This window comes from Felis catus, chromosome A3 (genome assembly GCF_018350175.1).
Source record: "Felis catus isolate Fca126 chromosome A3, F.catus_Fca126_mat1.0, whole genome shotgun sequence".
Lineage (NCBI taxonomy): Eukaryota > Metazoa > Chordata > Mammalia > Carnivora > Felidae > Felis > Felis catus.
In genome coordinates this window covers 44,944,073-44,965,736 of record NC_058370.1, presented here as the reverse complement: position 1 = coordinate 44,965,736, position 21,664 = coordinate 44,944,073, and the positions used below count along the sequence as shown (strand labels likewise).

General features: G+C 42.8%; 1 protein-coding gene across 9 annotated transcripts in view; it reads right to left on the bottom strand.

Moving 5' to 3' along the window:
- Positions 1 to 10,725: 10,725 nt before the first annotated feature.
- The window catches only part of RIN2 (Ras and Rab interactor 2), a 224,041-nt gene continuing 213,102 nt past the window's right edge, over positions 10,726 to 21,664 (bottom strand). For all 9 annotated transcript variants that reach the window (XM_006929986.5, XM_019826878.2, XM_019826879.3 and 6 more), the window contains 3 exons: positions 21,095 to 21,226; positions 16,125 to 16,288; positions 10,726 to 12,586 (listed from right to left, as the gene is read on the bottom strand). In XM_006929986.5, coding sequence (XP_006930048.2) covers positions 12,263 to 12,586; positions 16,125 to 16,288; positions 21,095 to 21,226 — 620 coding nt within the window. In that variant the 3' untranslated portion in view covers positions 10,726 to 12,262. The remainder of the gene's footprint in view (positions 12,587 to 16,124; positions 16,289 to 21,094; positions 21,227 to 21,664) is intronic.

Below are 21,664 nucleotides of genomic sequence, written 5' to 3'. Positions count from 1 at the left end.
GCGGGGCAGGGAATTGCTTCCGGGCCACGAGTTGCTTGGCAACCAAGGTGGCAACACCGCTCCCTCTGGCGGCCGGCGTCTGGAATTGCAGTGTCATTCTTGTAAAGTCGCCGGGTTCTCACCTTTCGGAACCTCAAAACTACTCTGCGGGAGTGACTGAAAGAAATAGGTAGTGTGATCTCCTAGGAAGGAAACGAAAAGCTGACCGGGGCTAGGAAGCCACCACTGAAAAGCGGGGTTCAGGACCACTTGGGTGCCCGGTAATAAATGAGAAAGGAAGTGGAGCCAAATGGGGGAATTCATGCATGGTTCAGCGCTGCCTGTCCCAGTGATGTGTAATCTCAAATCTTCTACTACCACGTTTAGGAACATAAAGAGAAAGGTGAAATGAGTTGTAATAGTAGATGTTATTTTACCCAGCATATAAAAAATATTATCATTTTACATGTAATTAATAAAAAAATTATTAATGGAATGTTTTACTTTTTTGTTGTTGTTGGACTAAGTCTTTGAAATCTGGTGTGTATTTTACATTTGCAGTATATTTCAATCTGGGAGCTGAACTGAAATCGGAAATACTTGTTCTGTGTTTAGATTTCATCAAATGTATACATAAAATGTATGGTTAAAAAGCAGATTCTCATACTCAAACTGTGCCAATCATCCTAAGTTTTCAAATAACCTAAAGGAATCATCAGTTTTCGAATTTAAATTTACGTTAAAGTTAAACGAAGTTAAACATTTCATTCTTCAGTAGCATAAGCTACATTTCTAGCACTCAGTAGCCTCATAGGTAGTGGCTGCCACCATATTGGATAGTACAGGTCCAAAGGCTAAGAAATGTCCTGCCTACTTATGGAGGTTCTCACCCCCTCTCTCCTTTGTTAAGCAATTACTGAGTTGGTCTTGAGGGACATATTGCAGAGGTCAAACTAACCCATACCACTCCTCAATAAGTCTGAATTCCTAGGTCTTCACATCTAACTGCCCTGGAGCCCAAGGCTCCACAGGGATGCTCAGCAGCCCGCTGCCCAGACTTGTGGGCCAGGCATGGAAGGAGGAGAGCAGATGGCTGAGGAAGTAGGTAAGCCCATAAGAATGATCTCCCAGGACACGTGGGTGGCTCAGTCCATTGAGTATCAGACTCTTGGTTTCCACTCAGGTCATGATGTCACCATTCTTTGGGCTCCATGCTGACAGCACAGAGCCTGCTTGGGATTCTCTCTCTCCCTCTCTCTCTGCCCTTACCCCATTCACACTCTCTCTCAAAATAAACAAATAAACTTTAAAAAAAAAAAAAAAAGAAAAAGAAGGGTTTCTTTCCCTAGGTCCAAGCTTATCTCCAGGCATTGTTTCCAAAAACCTCAACAATACAGGTGAGTGTAAACACACATGCAATAGTTCCTGGAGCATGCAAACTCATATCCACAGGTTCTATAAATGCACTAGGAGGGCAGAATATGAGCTCATGATCTCAACTACTGCCTGCCAGGCATTTAAATGGGGCCATATTTTAGAGGCAATTTCCTATCAGGAAAACCTAATGCACCATTTTAAATGACTGTTAAAGGATCATTTTTAGGAAAGGTAAAATTTGATTTTCAAATAAATGTAAGATGAGCACATGACAAAGATTTTAATTCACTAATTAATGAAAGAAACAGTAAGTTGTTACAACCACTTCAAAGGAGAATTTAAAGTGCACAAGGCAATCAGGAAGATGTAAAACTGGTTGATACCCACAGAGTGGTAGTCTACTGCATCTTCTGGACACACATAGTGCACTTCTGTTTCTGTGGACTAGAGTCATTGTCTTTACTATCAGTTTTCTGCAGCTTACAGAGTTAACCTTGGAAGGGTGTACCAAACAACTAGTCATCTTGTGTGTGTGTGTGTGTGTGTGTGTGTGTGTGTGTGATTTAACACTGCGTTGAAACTAAAGAGATGACAGACTACTGTAGAAATATGGGTACTTAAAGGTTTCCTTTAAAGCTTAAGACTTTGTAAACATCGTTACTTCATTGTTTTCTGGTGTTTAAAGTTTCTGGGGGAAAAGAGTAGGCCAGCATGATTTTTGTTTTCCCTTTTGTGGGTGACTTAGTTTATGTTGGAGTGTCATTAGTCATAACACTTCCAGAAATAAAACATTCTTTGTTTTTTAATATTTTTATTTATTTTTGAGACAGAGAGAACAGAGCATGAGCAGGGGAGGGGCAGAGAGAGAGGGAGACACAGAATTTGAAGCAGGCTCCAGGCTCTGATCTGTCAGCACAGAGCCCAACATGGGGCTCAAACTCACGGACTGTGAGATCATGACCTGAGCTGAAGTCAGACGCTTAACCAACTGAGCCACCCAGGCGCCCCCAGAAATAAAACATTCTTAACGGACATACATTTTAAACCTAGTGAATCTCTGTAGCGCATGTCCTAATGCATTTCAGCAGTTTAAACGCTGAAATTTACAACAACCACCAAAAAAATCAAAGCTGGATCACTCCCACATAGCCAGTGGGAATGTAAAATGGTGCAGCCTCTCTGGAAAACAGTTTGGTGATTTCTTTAAAACCTAAATATGCAACTACCATTTAACCTGGCAATTGCACTCCTGGGTATTTATCCCAGAGAGATGAAAACTTATATTCACAAAAAAACCTGTATACAATTGTTGAAGCCAGAGTCAAAATTCTGTGTGATTCCATTTATGTGACATTCTGGAAAAGGCAGAATTATAGAAACAGAAAACAGGTCAGTGGTTGCCAGGGGCTGGGGTTGGGGGAGCAGAAGGGAATTATGGGAGAGTTTCATGGGATTGATCATTACTGAGTGTTTCTGTCAAAATTCATAGAACATACACTAAAGAGAGTGAAAATTTACTGTATGTAAGTTATGTCTTAATAAACATGACTTAAAAAAAAATAAAATCGATAGTTCTTACGTTATTGTCCCCACCATTTCAATAAAAAGCATGAACTACTTTAAACCCTCTCAAGTCTTACAGTTTTGGGGGGGCTTCTAGGACATGCTGTTATTGATTTCTGTTTCAATTTTATTTTTAACATGCAGGAAAAACACTGTTTCTCCCCACATTAAAGATGACTCAGAGACCTTTTTATTTATTATTTTACATTGTGTAATTCCTTTTACTGCTTAGTTAGAAAAAAAAAAAAAAAACTACAAGCTTTTACCACATTTTATCACAAAACATTTTCCTGCTCATTGAAACAAAACACCATGTGCTCTTCTGTAAACAGTGCTGACCCAGGTTCACATCCACCATGGCAGAATTCCACATTTAAACAAGCAAACGGCTTGATGTTTCATCTGTTGTTGTTCCGTTTCTTTTCCTTCAGATCATGTGAAAAGGACAAAAAGCACAGTACATATATATATTTTGACAAATCCTAGGCAATGTGCTTGACAATAAAGGAACTTGGGTGGGTGGTTGCCTTCAGATAACAAATTTATTTTTTATAAAATAATAACTGAGCAGGGTAGATGCATTGACTCTGACCGTCCGTGTAATTATGTTCGGTTTTGCTAAGCAAGTTTTACGGGTGTGCTCACCGTTCATACTAAGAGGTGACTGCAGGGTTCCATTTAAGCAAGAGACACTGCATACATCTACTCCTTACCAATACCTCACTAAAAGAAGAATTAAAAAAAATTTTTTTCCAGATATACATCCATAAGAACAAAGAGAATGAAGGAAGAGACAATAGCCAGCGAGAACTGGCAACAAAATTATGGATGCTAATAAACTAATTTAGCAGATAGAATAAAGCCAAAAGGTCAGTGACTGCAGGAGGAAAGGCCAAGAGGCAAGGCAATTAATTCATGGGGCAGAATCTGGGGAAGCTTGGGGAAATAGACAAGTCAGGTATGAGAAAGGGAGAAGATGAGACCCTTACTCCCTGGAGAGGCACAAGAAGTTGTGTGCCTGAGTTCAGAACACAAGCATGAAGGGTGAGGGTAAGACATCCTACTGACAGTGAGGATTATTTGAAAGCTGGCATCCTGAATAATGACCCCCTGCAAACCCTTTGCCTGTTTTCCCCCCCAAATGCTGGGAGCTAAATTGACCCCAGTCAGACATTAGGGAATTTTTTTTTGTGGGGAAACTGCCTGACCCAGGAGAAAAGTCCCAAAGATATTCACATTTTCTCAGTCCTCTGACAAAAGGAACAGACTGCCACATAGGTACTCTAGGCCACCAATTCACAAACTCTGCCCCATATATATGATTTCCAACAAGCTTTGTGGTGCTTTATATTTAATTATGAATAGCTAAAAATCACTGAGCATTTGAAGAGAGCCTCTAACCCAAAAGACAGAGATCAAAACAATCAAACAAAAATAGAACTAGATGAACAGAAAAACACTAAACCAGATCATCTTATAATATCCACAGAGAGGTAAGAAGATACTGCATCCACAGAAAGAAAGAACAAATTGTTATAAAAATTACATCCCAAGACAAAAAAAATTCTGGGAAATTGCAAATATGTTATTATAAATAAAAAATCAATAATTGAAGCAATGCCCCCAAGTGTAAGAAATATAGACAAAGAGACAGAAAGTAAGGATCAAAGGTAAAGAAAAAGAGAGAGAGAGAGAGAGAGAGAGAGGCAGCTCAATCTAATAGGTCCAATATCCAAATAATAGGAATTCAAGAAAGTGAAAAAGAAAATGGAGAGGAAGAAATGGTCATTTTAAAAATATAAGAAATGTCTTCAGAATTTAAAAATATGAGTTTCCAGAGTGAAAGAGACCATGGAGTTTCTTCCAATTGATTAAAAAAAAACCACAGCAAGGTACATCACTGACAATTCCAAACAGTATGGATAAAGATACAATTCTAAAAGTTTCTAAAAAGATCTGGAAAATGTAAGGAAGGTGTATTAGTTCACTTTCGCTAATTAGCGAACCACTCAAACTTAGTGACTTAAAAATAATTTGTGGGTTGGTTGGGTACTTGTTCAGGTCTGAACTGGATGCATGGCCTTAGACCGCCTCACTCACATGTCTGAGACTTCCTGGAATGGTGATCTCTTGTCTTCCAGAAAACCAGTCTGTATTTGTTCACAAGGGTGATGAGAGGACTCTCAGCAGCAAGACAGGGCTAGCCCAATGCACTTTTCAAACATTTATTTGCCTCGTGTTTTTGACCAAGGTAGGTCATATGGCTGGGCCCTTGGTCAAAGTGGAAAGAGATAATCCAATGTTATAGATAAAGTGAAATACGATTCTTTGGGGGCCATTATGTCAACTATGTAAGATACACACAAGGTATACGTTGATAGAAGCAAGGATTAGAAATCAAATGGTATCAGACTTCTCAACGGCATCTCTGAAAGCCAGAAGTCAAATGAAGGAAAATGATTTCTAACCTGCAAAATTCTAAGAGACCATTTCTAACATAGAATTCTCTATCCAGCCAAACTATCAAGCACCAGTAAGGATAGAAAAGTCAGAAGAATATGTAAGGCCTCAAATATTTCACCTTTAATTCTTCCTAATGGTGTGCTTCAAGAAGACAAAGAGGTAAGTGAAGAAACTAAGCAAAAAAAGGTGGCGGGCACACAGGCTATAGGAAATAGGATATTTAACTCTGTAGAATGGTAAGGAGAATTCCCAGGATGACATTTCACCTCAAATATTTCACCTTCAGTTCTTCTGATCCTTTCCCTCGGCAATCGGCTGGCAAGGCCAAGGGAGCCCACTCTCTTCCATTTTGAACAATTCACTCCTTGGTCACCAAAAACACTTAAATATATTTTCCACGTTTTTCAAAATTGATGAGTAAAATGGCCCTCTGATGAATGCATCCTCAGGGAAGAAAATGTCTTTAAAAGAATGTTGTCTGTCCTTTCAGATAATAAAAAAAGCTCATGAACTTCCTACATCATGTGCAGTGTGACTAATTAATTCTCCAGACTACATGATGATGTCTGCGTGCACACACACACACACACGTCTGTGAGCAGCTGGCCCAGACAGAAAGAAACCTTTCCAGTTTTTGTTCACTCTCACACAGTAAGAGATAAAAGAAGACAACACCCAACAAAACAAGCAAAACCCACCTCATTTCCAGGCTTTCCCCACACCCTTCAGGTCTCCTCTCTTTCCTACAGAAGCAAGAACATAACATAAAACCTTGAGGTAAATCCTTATTTCCCGATACCTGTATTTTAAACCTTCTGTGATAATGCAGGTGGTTTTAAGTGAGGTTATCCACCCCCCTTTTTTTAAGTAAGCCTCACAGCCATTTTCTTCTCCTTTCTCCAGTCTTATAACAGCAGCACACCTACATTTGTGTAACTGTATTGGCTGCACAAATGCCATTACCCCACGTATGTCTGAAACTGATACTTCTCAAAGTGCAACAGATAATCTGCAGATTCTGCCAAAACGCAGGCTCTGATCCAGCAGGTCTGGGAGGGGCTCAAGATTCACACCAAGGAGATGTAACTCTTGGCCCAGGGACTGTATTTTGCAGCCGAATGTCCAACTATCTGTGTAATGAGATTTTGCAGTTTGCCAGGTATCATGCTGGTAAAAAACCAACCTTTCCAATGTCCTAGCAAGTTCACATATATATTTACTTTTGATTGGTTAAAGAGTCTTTGTCACTTTATTGCTCTTGGCAGGTTTTCATCTTTCTGTTCAGGGTAGATGCATGTCTACTGACCGCAAAGGTGAAAGCAAGTGAGGAAGATAAAATTAACTCAGAGTGCAATGTGATAAATGAGTCCATTTTCTCATAATCTGTAGAACTGGCAAGACATGAGAATTGTGGCCAGCAGAGATAAAGAAGATCACATCAAACACCTTTTTCTTTTGGGTAAAGCATCATGCTTTTCAGCGCAATCCTGTTAAATAATTATGCATGCTTCTATAAATATCTATATCTAAATACACAAGGGAATATAATAAACACAATAAAAAGTGGAAAAGCTGTTGAAACAATTGCTGACCAGAGTTACACTTCTACTTAAGTAATAATTTCTTTCTGGGAAGGTTTACAGCAGACTCCATGGTTGCAGAGATGGTTCCTCTCAGGATCTCACTCAGACCATGACTGGGGAGCAGACAAAACTTGTCCTTGCAACCTCCCTTCCTCCCCTTCTCCCTTCTTGGCAAAAGTCCCCACTGGCTATGGGCCCTGTCGATACTCTTGGTCTGTAGGGAACACTGAGAAAATACTGCCAATTCATACACACACACACACACACACACACACACACAGACACACACAGCCACCACCACCACACTCATCAGCAAAGACAAAGTTACAGGATGACATTCACTCTAGTTTTAATCCTCCCACACTGGGCATCCCACCCCAGTATATTTTGCTTAAACCTTCAATACCTGTTACTGCCTTTCTTCTATTTCATAAGAAACTTGCCAGTGGGTAATAACAGAGGCAGATAAGTATGAATAAACAGTAGTGGAAAAATTTCGAAGAAGTTGCTTATCTAATGATAATAGCAACTAATATTTAATATGCTTGTGGGGTGCTGGACACTGTTCTGACTTTGCGCGGATAAATTCCTGCAGGCCCAGTGGCACTCTTGTGAGCCAAAATGCTGTTATGACCTCGGCCAGTGAGAAGTATGTGTTTGACAGTGTGTATATGTGTTTTTTAATGGATGTAAGTGGTGGATGCTTTTTAAATTTTATATACACATATAGTCATTTTTAGCTTTCTAAATTATTCTCAGTTAATATGCTAGGACTGCACTGTCCAACAGGGTAGCCACTAGCCACGTGTAGCTTTTGAACATTTGTGAAATGAACTGTGAACTGTGGAATGAGTGCAAAAGACACACAAGATTTTGAAGACAGTGTAAAAATAAAATGCATCTTTAATATTGAAGTTAATTGTTGAGGTATGATACTTGGGATATCATGAGCTAAAATATATCACAGATCTGTTACTTAAATAAATTAGGAGTATGGTCATATATTACTATTAATTTTACCTATTTCTTTTTCCTTTTTTTAATGTGGCTACTAGAAAATTTAACATTACCTATGTGGTTTGCTTCATATTTCTATAGGATGACGCCATACTAGAAGTACCCTGTTCCATGGTCTTCTGCCGGCCGAAGAAGATCGAGAACCTGTACTTGGTTAGGTGTTAGTGGCTGTAGACAAGGTCTTCATTCTCCTGGGTGTGTTTGTATCTTCAGACCTGTGTCTTGACCTAAACTGGTGTTTATCAGGCCCAACTTCACAGTACAGTCACCTTGGAAGTTTTAGTGAGAATGGCTGTCTGGGCCCCATCTGCAGAGACTCATGGTCTGGGAAGCCAGGGCATTGAGTTTTAAAGGCCTGCAGGTGATTTGAAGAAGCGGCCAAAGCTGGGAACCTGATCCAAATAGGACCAGTGGACCCTGAGTCCCGGTGACGGGGTGGGAGGACAGCATTTGCACTGGGGCCTCGTTCACACTCTGAGTCTCTGGTAGGAAGTAGGGAAGAAGCTGAGGAAAGGACATGCCCAGTCAGAGCCCACCTGTTGGCAAAGAGCCTTGTAAATGGCCCTCATTGAAACCTACTGGAGAGAAGCCCTGCCTTCCAGAGCCGTGGTGGGGGCGGTGGGAGGAAAGGATAGGAACAGAGCTAAATGAGAGGAATTGCCTTCACTTGTGGGAGGTGAAGCTTGCCAGGGAGCTGGTTACAGAGGTATAGGCCCTCCTCATCTCCATTGTACACCCCTGAGGAAAACCGTAGCCCTGAGCAGAGTCTGGCTCAGGCTAGACCACCCTGGGCTGTGGGCTCTGGACTCCTTCCCCTCCAGACTGGCGAGAGAGAGAGGGGGGCTGTGTTTGGTCAAGGGAAATTCTCAGATTCATTTCTGTAATGCAATTATAAAGGTCCGTTATGTGGAGTGTCTCAGAATTCGGGCATATTCCACTGTGGAAGAGTTTCTTACAATCCAGACAAGAAGCTGCCCCCATTCCCTGCTCAACTGCCTCACTTCTATCGAACCTGATTTTCCTGCTGGGTTGGGGGTTTGAGGGCAGACCTCGGGTACCGCTCCATTAAATCTCTAACAGATCTTTCTGAATCATTTTAAAACTTCCCGTGTCCATCTTCCTGGAAAAGCCAGTGTTTGTGTGGGAAAAGTTTGGGCCATCAGCCACCCATCCTTTGAGACAAATAGATCTTTTTCAAATAAATCCTGTTATCTGACACAACTACCAGATATTGGCCTCCTCCCTCCCACCACCTCTTCCGTTTTTCTTTCTTGTCTGCTTATGAATCTGCAATGTTATATAAATTTTTCACATCTCCAACTTGATTTGGGTTAAATAACCAACACTTTTGGTTTGAAATTCACCACCGCAAACATGGTCTGAAAAATGATTTTTGGGAGTTTACTATCAGATATGGCCAGGTGATTAAAATAACCGTGGCCCATGTACTGTGCCATTTCTCTCTGACTTTTGAGGGGTAACCAGGCAGTGCTGTTAACAACCAGGATGCTCTCATTTCTAGTCTCTTTAAGAAGATGAAGGTAAGAGATGCCCAATGGAGGCAAAGCCACATTTATGAATGAACGCATTCATGGTTAGGGTTCCTGCCTTTTGTTTTCTTATACATCTAAAGTTGTAACTTCCACATGATACTGAACTACTTTATTAAGTTTCTATTTCTATTCTGTGTCCCTGAGGGGGGAATATTTGGCAGTGCCTACAACATTAAAAAAAAAAAAAGAAATCTTTTCCTCTGGCCGGCATTCAACTTTTATAACATAATTTTAGATTTGGAAATACATTATCTTCTCCCTCCACCCATCATGTATATTTTTACTCTCCCCTTATTCCTTCCAAACTTCGCCAAAATCTGTTTCCTGGCAATTTGAGAAGTGAGAATGTCTGCGTGGGGGGAAAAAAGTCAAGACACATGTTATGTTGTAATTTTAGCAGGGAAACATTGCCCAATGACAAAACCAGGCGCTGTCTTGTGATGTTTTCTTCTGCTCACACGGAACTTTTCCTGTTTTGATCTCTCTCTCATCTCACTGAAGGCTGCCTCCCATTCAGACGTTAGGGCTTGCTTTAAATCACTGTGTACTGACTTCTAAGGACAAGGAAGATGATGACCTGAATTTGGAGGGTGAGGAGGAGGGCTATATGGATTGAACTGGCCCCATGTTTAATTCATTGTGAATATAAAAAGCAGGCAGCTCATCTAGCTGTAGTTCTGATCCTTAAGTATCCATCTTACTGATGGGTTAGAAAGTTCATTCGGTCAACAAGGACTGGTCAAGGACTTGCTATCTGCCAGGCACAGCTCCAAGCACCAGGAATATGGATGCAAAAAAGAGTGCCCGCCCTGTTGGTTTTGAAAGAGTGTTCAACTTTCGGACAGGGCACTTCAGAGGTCACAGTAGAATGGTGGGAGGTGTCTTCAGGGCCCTTCTGATTAACAGTGATTTTTCTCTATGTTCAACAAAGTCGTGTTCTGTCCTAGATAACACTGGAAATCCTTTCAGATCGGAACACTATCTTTTCCTTCTACTCCTGGATTTTTGCCTCTTATGTGTATACGGTCTTCTGAAAAAATGCAAACTTTGCCATTTCCTCTCCATGGATTATCTAACCACAAACACTGGTGTGCATTTCAGATTTGCATAACGTGGTGTGGTGCATAATTGTACTCTGCTCCTTGAAGAAAAAAAGGACAACTCGATATTTCAAAACTCTTCACGCATGATTATCATACAGTATTACAATGTATTATGTGCAAAATTCCATTTAAAAAATCATTTACAAAAGGAAGTACAACACAGTATGTGATGAGGGTTCTAGATGGACAGCAAAAGCTAAAAAAAGGTACAAGGTACAAAGCCAACCAAATTAGATGACTACGCATCTCTACACAGTACAATCACATGTTCTGGTAACTACCTGTGTCACATGGATACAAGACCCTCATACTTTGTGCACCCCCAAAAAAGGTTTCATAAAACATGAAGTTAACTTCACCATACATTCTTATAACACAGAAGGGCTTTTTGGTGGCATTGCAAACTCTTTTCCAAACAGCATCTTATTTAACTCAACGAAAGTCACATTACACATACATGGTTTCTGCCTGCAAATAATTTGATGCTCTTAGTTTTGATTTATGTGGAAAGGGGGTAGTATTATCCTTATTTTTTTTCTCCTCATGGGGGTTTCCAAAATTATTTCCAAAAGCAAATAACATTGGATATATTTTTGCCTAGTGTCACTGCGTATTTACAGTATTTTCAGCGTAAGTGGATCCTTCCATTCCCTTTTACCACTTCCTTCAAGGAGTCTGAACCAGCAGACTACATTCCTTAGTCCTTTGTCAGAGTCTGTTTTTCTCTCTCGACCTCTCTCTACATTCATTTCTCTCCTGATCCTCAGCATCACTTGGTTAAAACACAAAAGAGCACAATACCACTAAGCATGAACAAGGTAACAACAGTACATCAGATTTCCAAGGCATTCTGTGGCCAGTGTCAATAATGCATCACTTTAAGAACTCCAGCAGTCTTTCCCCACAAAAGTTGCCGAAACATCCAGTTATAGAAGAGAGACATTTTAAAAGTGAGATACTCTCAAATCCAGCAAGAGACTTCTTTTTGAAAATATTAAACGTTAAAATCACATGCATAATTATAGAATATTTTAAAGTTACAAAAATATTTTAAAAACCAATCCTGACAGTTTACCTGCAACTGCTATAAAAATTTCTATGAAATATATAAAAACACAAAGGCTCTTTGAAAGAAAGAAACAAAGGGAGAGAGAGAGAAAGGGAGAAAGAGAGAACAAAAGAGAGAAAAGGAAAGGATGGAGCCATCCACAGAACGGAGAAGCACCTGACGCACTGCATCGGACAGTCTTGTCAAATACCTGCTGTCGAATTCAAGAGAAGAGCTTATACCCTAAATGTTTATTCAGGACATATACGTACATGTGAGCCAACCTAGAACCTGGCTGGGGGTAGGTAGCAAACAAACAGTCTCAGGACACCTAAACTATCAAATGAAATTCTCCCATCTCTGAAAGAGAATCCTACCGTTTCATGAACCTCAGCTACCTTGCTTGGGCAATGTGGCTGAAGATGCCCCTGCCCAAGTCAGCCTGTGGATGGCTTAGTCACTGAACCGAGGGGTCCCCAAGGAGGTGACTGCTTTTCAAGCACAAGCACGTGGAAGCCAGAAGGCAAGGTTCCTAAACCCCCCCTTTGGATGCACCACTGGGAAGTCTCACGTCTTCTATGAGGTGGTAAGATCTTCTTCCCCATTCTGGAAAATGACACCATAAGGATCATTCTTGATGCGCTTGTAGACAAAGTGGAAGATGTGGGGTTGTGGCCGGCTGTGCAGCTCAGCCTTGATTTTTTGAGGGTAAGTGTCCTCTGCCAGCTGCTGCCATGTTTCGTCAACAAAGAGGAAGAGGCTGTACTCCTCAGGGTCCCCCACCTTAAACTTCTCAGCACAGAGCTGGCACACATCCTCGGTGGTAACGTAAGGTCTCACGAGGAGGGTCTTTCCCGTGCAGCCACTGTTGACCTCCTGGAATGCAACTCGGAGGTAATTCTGCAGGTGGGAAAGAGAGATGATGGAGACAAATCAGAAGAGGAAACGAGACAGAGCAATAAGCAAGCACAGTAATACTAAGGAGAGGTCTAACCTGTGAGCCGTTCCAGGCACTGGCCCATCAGGATGGTGCTGTCAGGACCTGAGGCCTCAAGTGTGAGGAGAGAGGCTGATCTGAATTTGGACAGTGGAGAGAACAACTATATGGACCGATGCACCACAAGTACAAGAAGCAGGAGGTCCAGTCAGCCCTGCTCTGATCTTTCAGTGTCCCTCATGAAGCCTGGTTAAGGAATCCCCGCTGGGTTTATTCCCAGCTTAAAGAGTAAACCAAACAGCAGAAGAGGCTGCACCAGGAGTTGGCAGGAAGAGACATTTAAAATATGTAGACACAAGAGCAGGTACTGTACTCACTTTGGACTACTTTAAAAAAATTTTTTAAGGATTTTTTTTAAGTTTATTTAATTTTTAGAGAGAGAGAGGGAGAGAGAGAGAGAGAGAGAGAGTGTGCATGAGCAGGACAGGGGCAGAGAGAGAGGAGACAGAGAATCCCAAGCAGGCTCCTCCGCACTTGCACTGTCAGTGCAGAGCCTGATGCAGGCCTTGAGCTCACGAACCTCGAAATCATGAGCCAAAATCAAGAGTCAAACGCTTAACCGACTGAGCCACCCAGGTGTCCCTGGACTACTTTTAATGAAGCCTAAGCAGAGGCAAGAATGTTACAAGGGACCACAAGACACTGCTGATGTTTAACCATTTTGCACGTCCCCAAGTGACAGTTAATTTCATGTGGTTCAACCTGATCCGAGGTTCCCAGCGGCTCCGAGAACAATGTGGAAAGGGTCAGCAGGAGGAGAATGTTCATTCTGCCACAAGGCCTTGAGGATGGCGCTGGTTAAGTGCAGGGTGCGGTTTCAGGGACACAGAAGGGCATGCTTGCAGGCTTGGGTCTGCGAATGGCGCCAGGCACATGCCATCATGAAGTACAGTAAACCCGTGACCTCACACAAAGCCCAGACAGGCTGTAGAGACTCCCGTGCTCATATCAGGCTCTTTGGGATCTTTCTTCAATTTTCCACTTCAGCAGGAATGAGGTTACCAGATAAAACAGAGCATGCCCAGATGGAAAACAAATGTTTCCCTTTTCTAAATCTGGCACCCCTGCTCAGGAGCAAAGGGAAGTGGGCTCTCGGCCCAGGGCCCCACATGGCTACCTTGAGGGCTTACTGGGCTGATGGAAGGAAAGGCCCTTGGGAAGGACAGGAGCTCTGCATATGGAAGATAAGTCTTGAATGTGAATACCTGAGACAACACACATGTTCCATTTTACCAACCCTCTCCTCTCCCATCCTACTGCCAACACTTGGCTCACACTCTTGGTATGCATTAACCCATGACTCCTGAAGAGAACATTTTTTTTGAAGTTTATTTATTTTTGAGAGACACAGAGACTGTGCAAGTGGGGGAGGGGCAGAGAGAGAGGAGAGAAAGAGAATCCCAAGCAGGCCCTGCAGTCAGCACAGAGACTGATGTGGGGCTTGAATTCACAACCCCCGGATCATGACCTGAGCTGAAACCAAGAGTTGGAGGCTTAACTGACTGAGGACCCACGTGCCCCTGATGAGAACTATGTAAGGAAGTCTACACCATGCCCACTGGACCAGTGAAGAAACTGAAGCACAGAAACGCTAAGTAACTTGCCTAAGGCCACACAGCTTGTGAGTGGGAGAGCCAGTGTTCTAGCACCTTCACCACTGTGGTGTGCCATCTCTCCAATGTGAGGAGACCATTGTGTGTGTCTGTGACCCCTGATTTAGGAGTTCCAAGTGGAGCTTTGCTTCTGAGCTTTCACTTTTACCACCAAGCCAAGCACTGACAATTCCTCTCTTGGATTGTATTCTAAGAAGGTGTGCTTCTCCAAGATAAGAGAGGCCAGTGGGGAAGGGCTCTGCAGAATCTGGGGGTCTCCGGGTTAGAAGCTTCAGATGGAGGGAGGAGCTGGTGGCAGGCGGGGAGATGGAAACATGAGCTTTTCTCATTTCCTCTGTTCTCCTCTTCAGAGGCTGTAGGACTGACCTTTGGAATCCTCTCAGCACCCAGCCAATATCACAGTATCCAAGAGCCTGCGTATGCTAAATCACTTAACACTAGATAGTTCTTCAACAACCCAAAGGAGTCGGGGAAGGGGACATAGTAGGCATTCTTGTTTTTTTTTAGATTTGTGCACTTGGGAACCTATTTCTGAGAATATTGCTATCTTGAAGAAAAACTTGCTGATCTTGCCTTTCCACAATGGGCTGACGTTGAACCAGACATACCTCCGAGTATTTTCAGATCATCGAAAAGACAAAAAGGCAGGAAAGGTGAATCTGGACACAAAGACTAATATACCCTGCTTGGAAATTCACCATGTGACACACAGAAACAAAACACAGGTTTTAGAATTCGGTTTGAAACTTTGAAAATACTACTCAGGGGCGCCTGGGTGGCTCAGTCGGTTGAGCGTCCAACTTCAGCTCGGGTCATGATCTCACAGTCTGTGAGTTCGAGACCCGTGTTGGGCTCCGTGCTGACAGCTCAGAGACTGGGGCCTGTTTCAGATTCTGTGTCTCCCTCTCTCTCTGACCCTCCCCCGTTCATGCTCTGTCTCTCTCTGTCTCAAAAATAAAACAAAACGTTAAAAAAAATTAAAAAAAAAAAAAAAGAAAATACTACTCAAAGACGGTTGCAGACTTATTCATGTCATGGACTGTGAGCAAATCAAGAGGTGTTGTATTGGGTAAAGATGTCTACAGCCTTAAGCTGCCTTTCCTCCCTGAGAAACCAGCAATTTGGGAACCCCACACTTCTGGACACCCGCTCATGGCCACAGAAAACTCTGGATGGGGATCTGGGCAGGATTGGATTCAGATGCTGACTCTGAAACTCTGGCCCCGACCGGCTGCCAATGAGGCTGTGGTGTCTTCTGTTTCCAGGTGGTGGGGAGAGAAAAAGAAAGGAGAGTGGGGAAGACATCACTGCACCTCTCCCTCTTCTCAGGGACACCAGGTCAACCGTAGTGCCTAACACCACTACTCCCAGTAGGCCAGTCTCCAGATGAAATACAGTACCCACTGCCCGTGCCAAGAGGCACAGGTCCTGTCTGCTCAGGTGCTCCACATCCATGCTGAATATTCTTGGAGAATTCTCCACTTTATCTGACTTTGTTTTCTAAAGGGCAGCAAAGCTTGGGCCAAACCCATATATAATTATTATATATCTATATATCTATATATATAGATAGATAGAGAGATATAATTATAATTGTATATATATATAACAATTATATATTATATATGTATATTTTTTTAATTCAAAGAAAACAGAGAAGCGAAACAACAAGGTCAGACGGTGGTTTAAAATATCCCTTTTCCACTGGATGACCTGACAAAGGGGGAAACCTCAGGCACCCCAAGCTGTGTGGGCAGTGTGAGCCAGCGCTGCCTCGCTGGAGGGCAAAGCAGCACATGGCCCCAAGTCGCCACGGCCAGCCACATACCTGAAAGTCATCCACCGAGGGGACGGACCGGTTGGCGGTTCTCCGTTTGTGCCACTGCCTCAGGGTGTCCCTGGTCTCTGAGCTGAGCAGTCTTGCGGCTTGTTCTTCTTGGAAATTCTTGATCAGAGAAAGTGCCCCATAGGCGCTTGTCAAGTAATAACCTCCTGGAAAGGGGCAGAAAGAATGAGTTCTCCAGGGGTTTATAGTCTAGTGATAACAAGTGGGGACAATGGAATCAGAGGTCATGCTTCCTATTTTCTCCATAGGCATTTCCTTGTGGGACCAGAAGCTCGCGTCCAAGAACACGCCCTTCCCACCTTTCTCCGACCATTTATGCATCATCCTATGGATGCACTGAGTGACCCCGGCCTGTGCCGGCAATAGGGGGCGCCGTCGGGCCAGGCTGACAGCGCCCCGGTTTCATTGATGGAATTTCCATTCTAATGGGTGAAACGTATAAAATCTCTAAATTATTTCAGTGCAATTGTGAAACTGCTTTGTTGGGAAAGGTCAGGGCACTGAGTCCTGATGGAGGCAGGGAGACATATGAGAGTTAGTGGGGTCGACCACTCCCAGCCAGAATCATTTACTTCACGACCAGGGGTCCACACATCTCTTGGCAATACTTACTTTTAGGCTTTTCTTTTAGGAATTAGTATTCTCTAAATTTTGAGTAAACTACACACTTTGAAAGAACTGCACAGTCTACACGTATGTTCACGATAACACGGATTCTTCACATTAACTTTTTCTTTCCTCATTCCCCTTTTTACTTTTACTCGGGGACTAATGTAACACGACACTTAGGAAGAAATAACTCACAAGGAAAAGCAAGTGATGTCTCTTTAATGGTGCATTTACGAACGATTTCTTACATTTGAGGATTGTTAAAAGACTTGCAACACTGTGAGATGCCTAGAAGTGGGTTCATAGCTTTGTCCTAAACTAGAATTAGGTGCTTTTGGTGGAACTTGTAAGCTCCTTGCTAGCAGACCACTAGTGGGTGCCCCATATGTGTATAAAAATTCCGTAATTAGGGATGGGTAATAAGGAGGGCACTTGTGATGAGCACTGGGTGATGCATATCAGTGATGAATCACTAAATCCCATACTTGAAGCTAATATCACACTGTATGTTAACTAACTGGAATTTAAGTAAAAACTGGGAAGAAAAAGAAATAAAAATTCCCTAGCTGGGCATAGCATTAAAAAAATTTTTTTAACGTTTATTCATTATTGAGGGAGAGAGAGAGACAGAGCATGAGCAGGGGAAGGGCAGAGAGAGGGGGAGACACAGAATCTGAAGCAGGCTCCAGGCTCTGAGCTGTCAGCACAGAGCCTGACGCAGGGCTCGAATTTACAAACCGTGAGATCATGACCTGAGCCAAAGTTGGATGCCCAACCAACTGAACCACCCAGGCGCCCCTGGGCACAGCATATTTTAACTTGAGAGATAGTCTTGTCAAAATACCTATTGAATTTCTACTGTGAGCCCAAGGAAGTATATAGCAGGGGCTAGATTTGTAAGAAATGGTATCTGAGTCCCTGCTTTATAGAAGTTTATGAATTTATTAAAGAAAACAGGTATTGGCAGGTTTATTCATGCAGGACTAGAAGTTAGTTGTGGTCAAATGAGTTTTGTTCATGGTCCAAAGTCAGGGTGTCTGAAGAACTCTAATGCAAGACTCTGAAGAACTCTCTCTCTGATCAACAAGTGACAACATTCGAAATGGCAGCTGGTCCATCATCTGAGAAAGGAGTACAGTCCCCTGAAAACTGCATTGGACATGTAACTTACAAAGAAACACACCTTTGTGGTTTTCAGGTCACTGACCGAGATATGGGGAGTTATGTTTCACTGTAGCATCATCTAGCCCCCTCTGGGTAATACAGGTCCTATGCACACAACAGGATTTTTGCTTAGGGCCCCACCACCTGAGTTTAAACTCCCTATGGAATCTCCCACATGTTGGTACAGAGTTCTGAGTAGCTGATTTTTACTAAACATTTTCCCCATGAACAAATCAGCACATGGCTGCGTGTGAAACTCGGTGGTACAGAATTCAAATGCCGCACAGAGGATTTCAACAGCAATCAGCAGGGACTTAAGCATTCGAGAAAGGCTGTGTGGAGGTGTCAGTACTGGAGCTGGGACTTGGAGGCACAGTTTTAGGCAAATTTGGGAGGGCAGGGTTTTCCTTTGGATGTCATATTTTAGACTCCGCAGCTCTGAAATGTTCAGGGCACTGAGGAGAAAAGTCAAAATGCTGGAAGCACCAAGTTGACCACACTTTGAAACATGTGGATGCAATTAGAGAACGGGTTACATTTCAGCAAAACTATAACTTTGCCACAAGAGCTGTGCACTCAAGAGGGATTCTATGACGCCTTTTCTGTAAATGAAACTACCTGCTTAAACAGCAGAAAAGAGTTGTGGGATGCTGCCCCCAAAACCAAAGAGGGCTTTGGGCAGGCCACAGAGGGCTGGATTGGTAAGGTATGTCTTCCCCTCAGTCTGCAAAGCTTCAGCTCCCTGATGTGTAGGCCTGGTCTGTACCCACAGCCAACCCGACTGGGCCAGCCTGCTTTCCCAAGGAAAGAAGCCAACAAGCCCGAGACAGCTAACCAGAGGCAGGCTCTAGTTTAAGTACAAGCTCACCAGTTGCCCTATACTTTATCTGGATCCTTGGCTTTCTCTGACATATGATTCCTGGAGGTGAGGATAGCCACCTGCCCATCTGTCACCAACACGGTGCCCAGGGCAGTGCCTTGCTCTGGGGAAACACTGGGAAAGGTGGCAGGAAGTGGCTGTCTCAATCCCCAGGCCACACGATGTAAGCATATGTTTGTCCTAAGTATACACTGTCAGCAACAGAATGGTAATTTTCTGAGAGGGACTGACATGCCCTTTCCCTAAAAGCCCCAAGAGTCTGACATAGTCATTTCTAGAATTAAGCAGGATTAGAGCTCAAAACAACTAAAACTAGAAGAAAGCTCAGATATCTATGAAATTATAATGATAATGCAGAGAAGAAAAGAAAGCAGGGCATGGAGACTAATGTGTGCTCCTGTTGGTCCTCAGACAAAACCACACACTTTCCCCTCTCCCGTTAAATCCAAGGGCAGAGCAAATGAGGAAAGTTTCAGGCGGGATCTTGGTGGCTCATCATGGGATGTCTGGTTGCAGGGTAGTGAATACTAGTGGGGGGTGTGGGGCGGGGTAAATGAGGGAGAGGTTGAAAGGGATGAAAGGAGGGGCGCCTGGGTGGCTCAGTCGGTTAGGCGGCCAACTTTGGCTCAGGTCACGATCTCGCGGTCCGTGAGTTCGAGCCCCGCGTCGGCCTCTGTGTTGACTGCTCAGAGCCTGGAGCCTATTTCAGATTCTGTGTCTCCCTTTCTCTGACCCTCCCCCGTTCATGCTCTGTCTCTCTCTGTCTCAAAAATAAATAAACGTTAAAAAAAAATTTGAAAGGGGTGAAAGGGGCTCATTCATACTTCTCTGGGGTGCGGGAACAGGATGAAAAGATATCCATCACTAATCCTGAGTCAGCACTATCCCTCGAGGGGTGGGAAAGTGTACCCTGAGGTATGAGGTACACCTTGGCTTTCTTTTCAGGGAGGACAGATGCTCTGCAAATGCCAGTATGACACATTCCCTGCAGAATCCTATCAGCACGTGGACCTTCCTACTGAAGGCCAGACTAAAACTCAGTGGAGAAAAGACTTAAAAAAATTCTGTGCAACAATTCACTACTCAGGGTCTATCTGGACTCTCACCGGGACACATGGAAATGGATTAATGGGATTCACAATGCACAGGCCCTGATTTATTCTCCTTTAAAAAAACGAACTCACATAAGAGTCCCAGTTATTTCTGCCCTTCAAGCCTGGGCATCACAATGACAAACATCCCAATTATTTCCAGGATAAAATACCTAACTGATGTGTAAGGAGAAGGAATTTCTGCGAAGACATGTTGGGGTCGGGCAGTCGCAAGAAAGAGACTGAACTGACAAGGTACGTTGAAAGCAAACTGCCCAGTTTTACTCCACTGCATTTTATGCTAACAGTGTGCCAATATAATTTGTTATAGAGAAAATAAAACCAATGCTGTTTTCATCTTGAGAACAAAATTTTTTAAAAAGATGAAAAACAAAAGGCCAGCCTTCATCCGTCTTACTGATAGAACAGCAGGATATTTTTCTGGTGGTGAAAATATTCCCTGACAAAAGTTTATACCTTCCTTCTTCCTCAAGGAAACCACTTCTTTTTAAAAATGGCATCTTTTCCTATTGAATGATATTTTTTTTAATTGCAATTAACCAATCTCGGCAAAGTATAATTATGGCCGGGTTACATTTTTAGTGGTTTTCTGACTTTTCCATATTTTCTACAATGAATATGCATTACTTTTCTAATCAGGAAAAAGTTAGCACATTCTTTTAAATCAACAAAGAAATTAAAACTATACTTAACCCTTAAGAATGCAAAAAAGCTCTCACGTGACTGCCAAGTGTGTATGGGGTTTTATCTTGGGGTGATAAAAAAAGTTTGGGGCTAAATAGTGGTGGTAGATGGCACAAGACTGTGAAGGTACTAAATGCTGATGAACCATTCACAAAACAGCTAATCTGTGGCACCTGGGTGGCTCAATCGGTTAAGAATCCAACTTTGGCTCAGGTCATGATCTCGAGGTTCGTGGGTTCAAGCCCCAAGGCAGGCACTGTGTTGACACCTTGGAGCCTGGAGCCTGGATCCTGCTTGGGACTCTGTGTCTCCCTCTCTCTCTGCCCCTCCCCTGCTCTCTCTCTCTCTCTCTCTCTCGCTCGCTCGCTCACTCAAAAAAAAAAACATTAAAAAATTTTAAAACAGTTAATCTAATGTTATGTGAATTTCACCTCAAGAAAAACATGAAAACAAAACTGAAAAAAGACACCTCATTTCCTCCCACATCCTCAAGCAATTGTTACCTTCTCCATGTAACAGTGATGGGTCTAAGAGCTCCATCATGTACTCAATTTCAGTGTCCAGTTCCAACATGTCACACTGAGCTATGACGTAGGTCAGGACTGGCAAAAAGTCATCAGCTCCATACATCCTCCCTGGAATCAGAAGAAAGGGGAAGATGGGAATATTTTTACCAACACTTCTTTCTTTCATATCCTACGCAGACTGCTTTTTTTAGATAGCCAAGAGTCATCTGGGGAAATGTGCTATTCATAAACAGAGGTGGGTGTTTCTGGAATCCTGTGTAGCCTGTGACCCTCCTGGCTGCTCATGTTAGAGACCAATCCTAACGTACAATTTCAGAATGAAATATCTATGAGTCAAGGAACACAAGAAAGATTTCCTCCATGCTTTCATGATATGCATCAGGTTATACAATAGAACAGAGTACCTGTAAACAGTTTAACTTTCAGCAAGTAATGTTATAAAACTTTTACTAAGTATCTACTCTGTTTAATCCTTTGTGAATTCTACTGTGTTCCCTGTTATTTTCTGTGCAAATCAATCATCAACATAATGACAGGACCAAACTC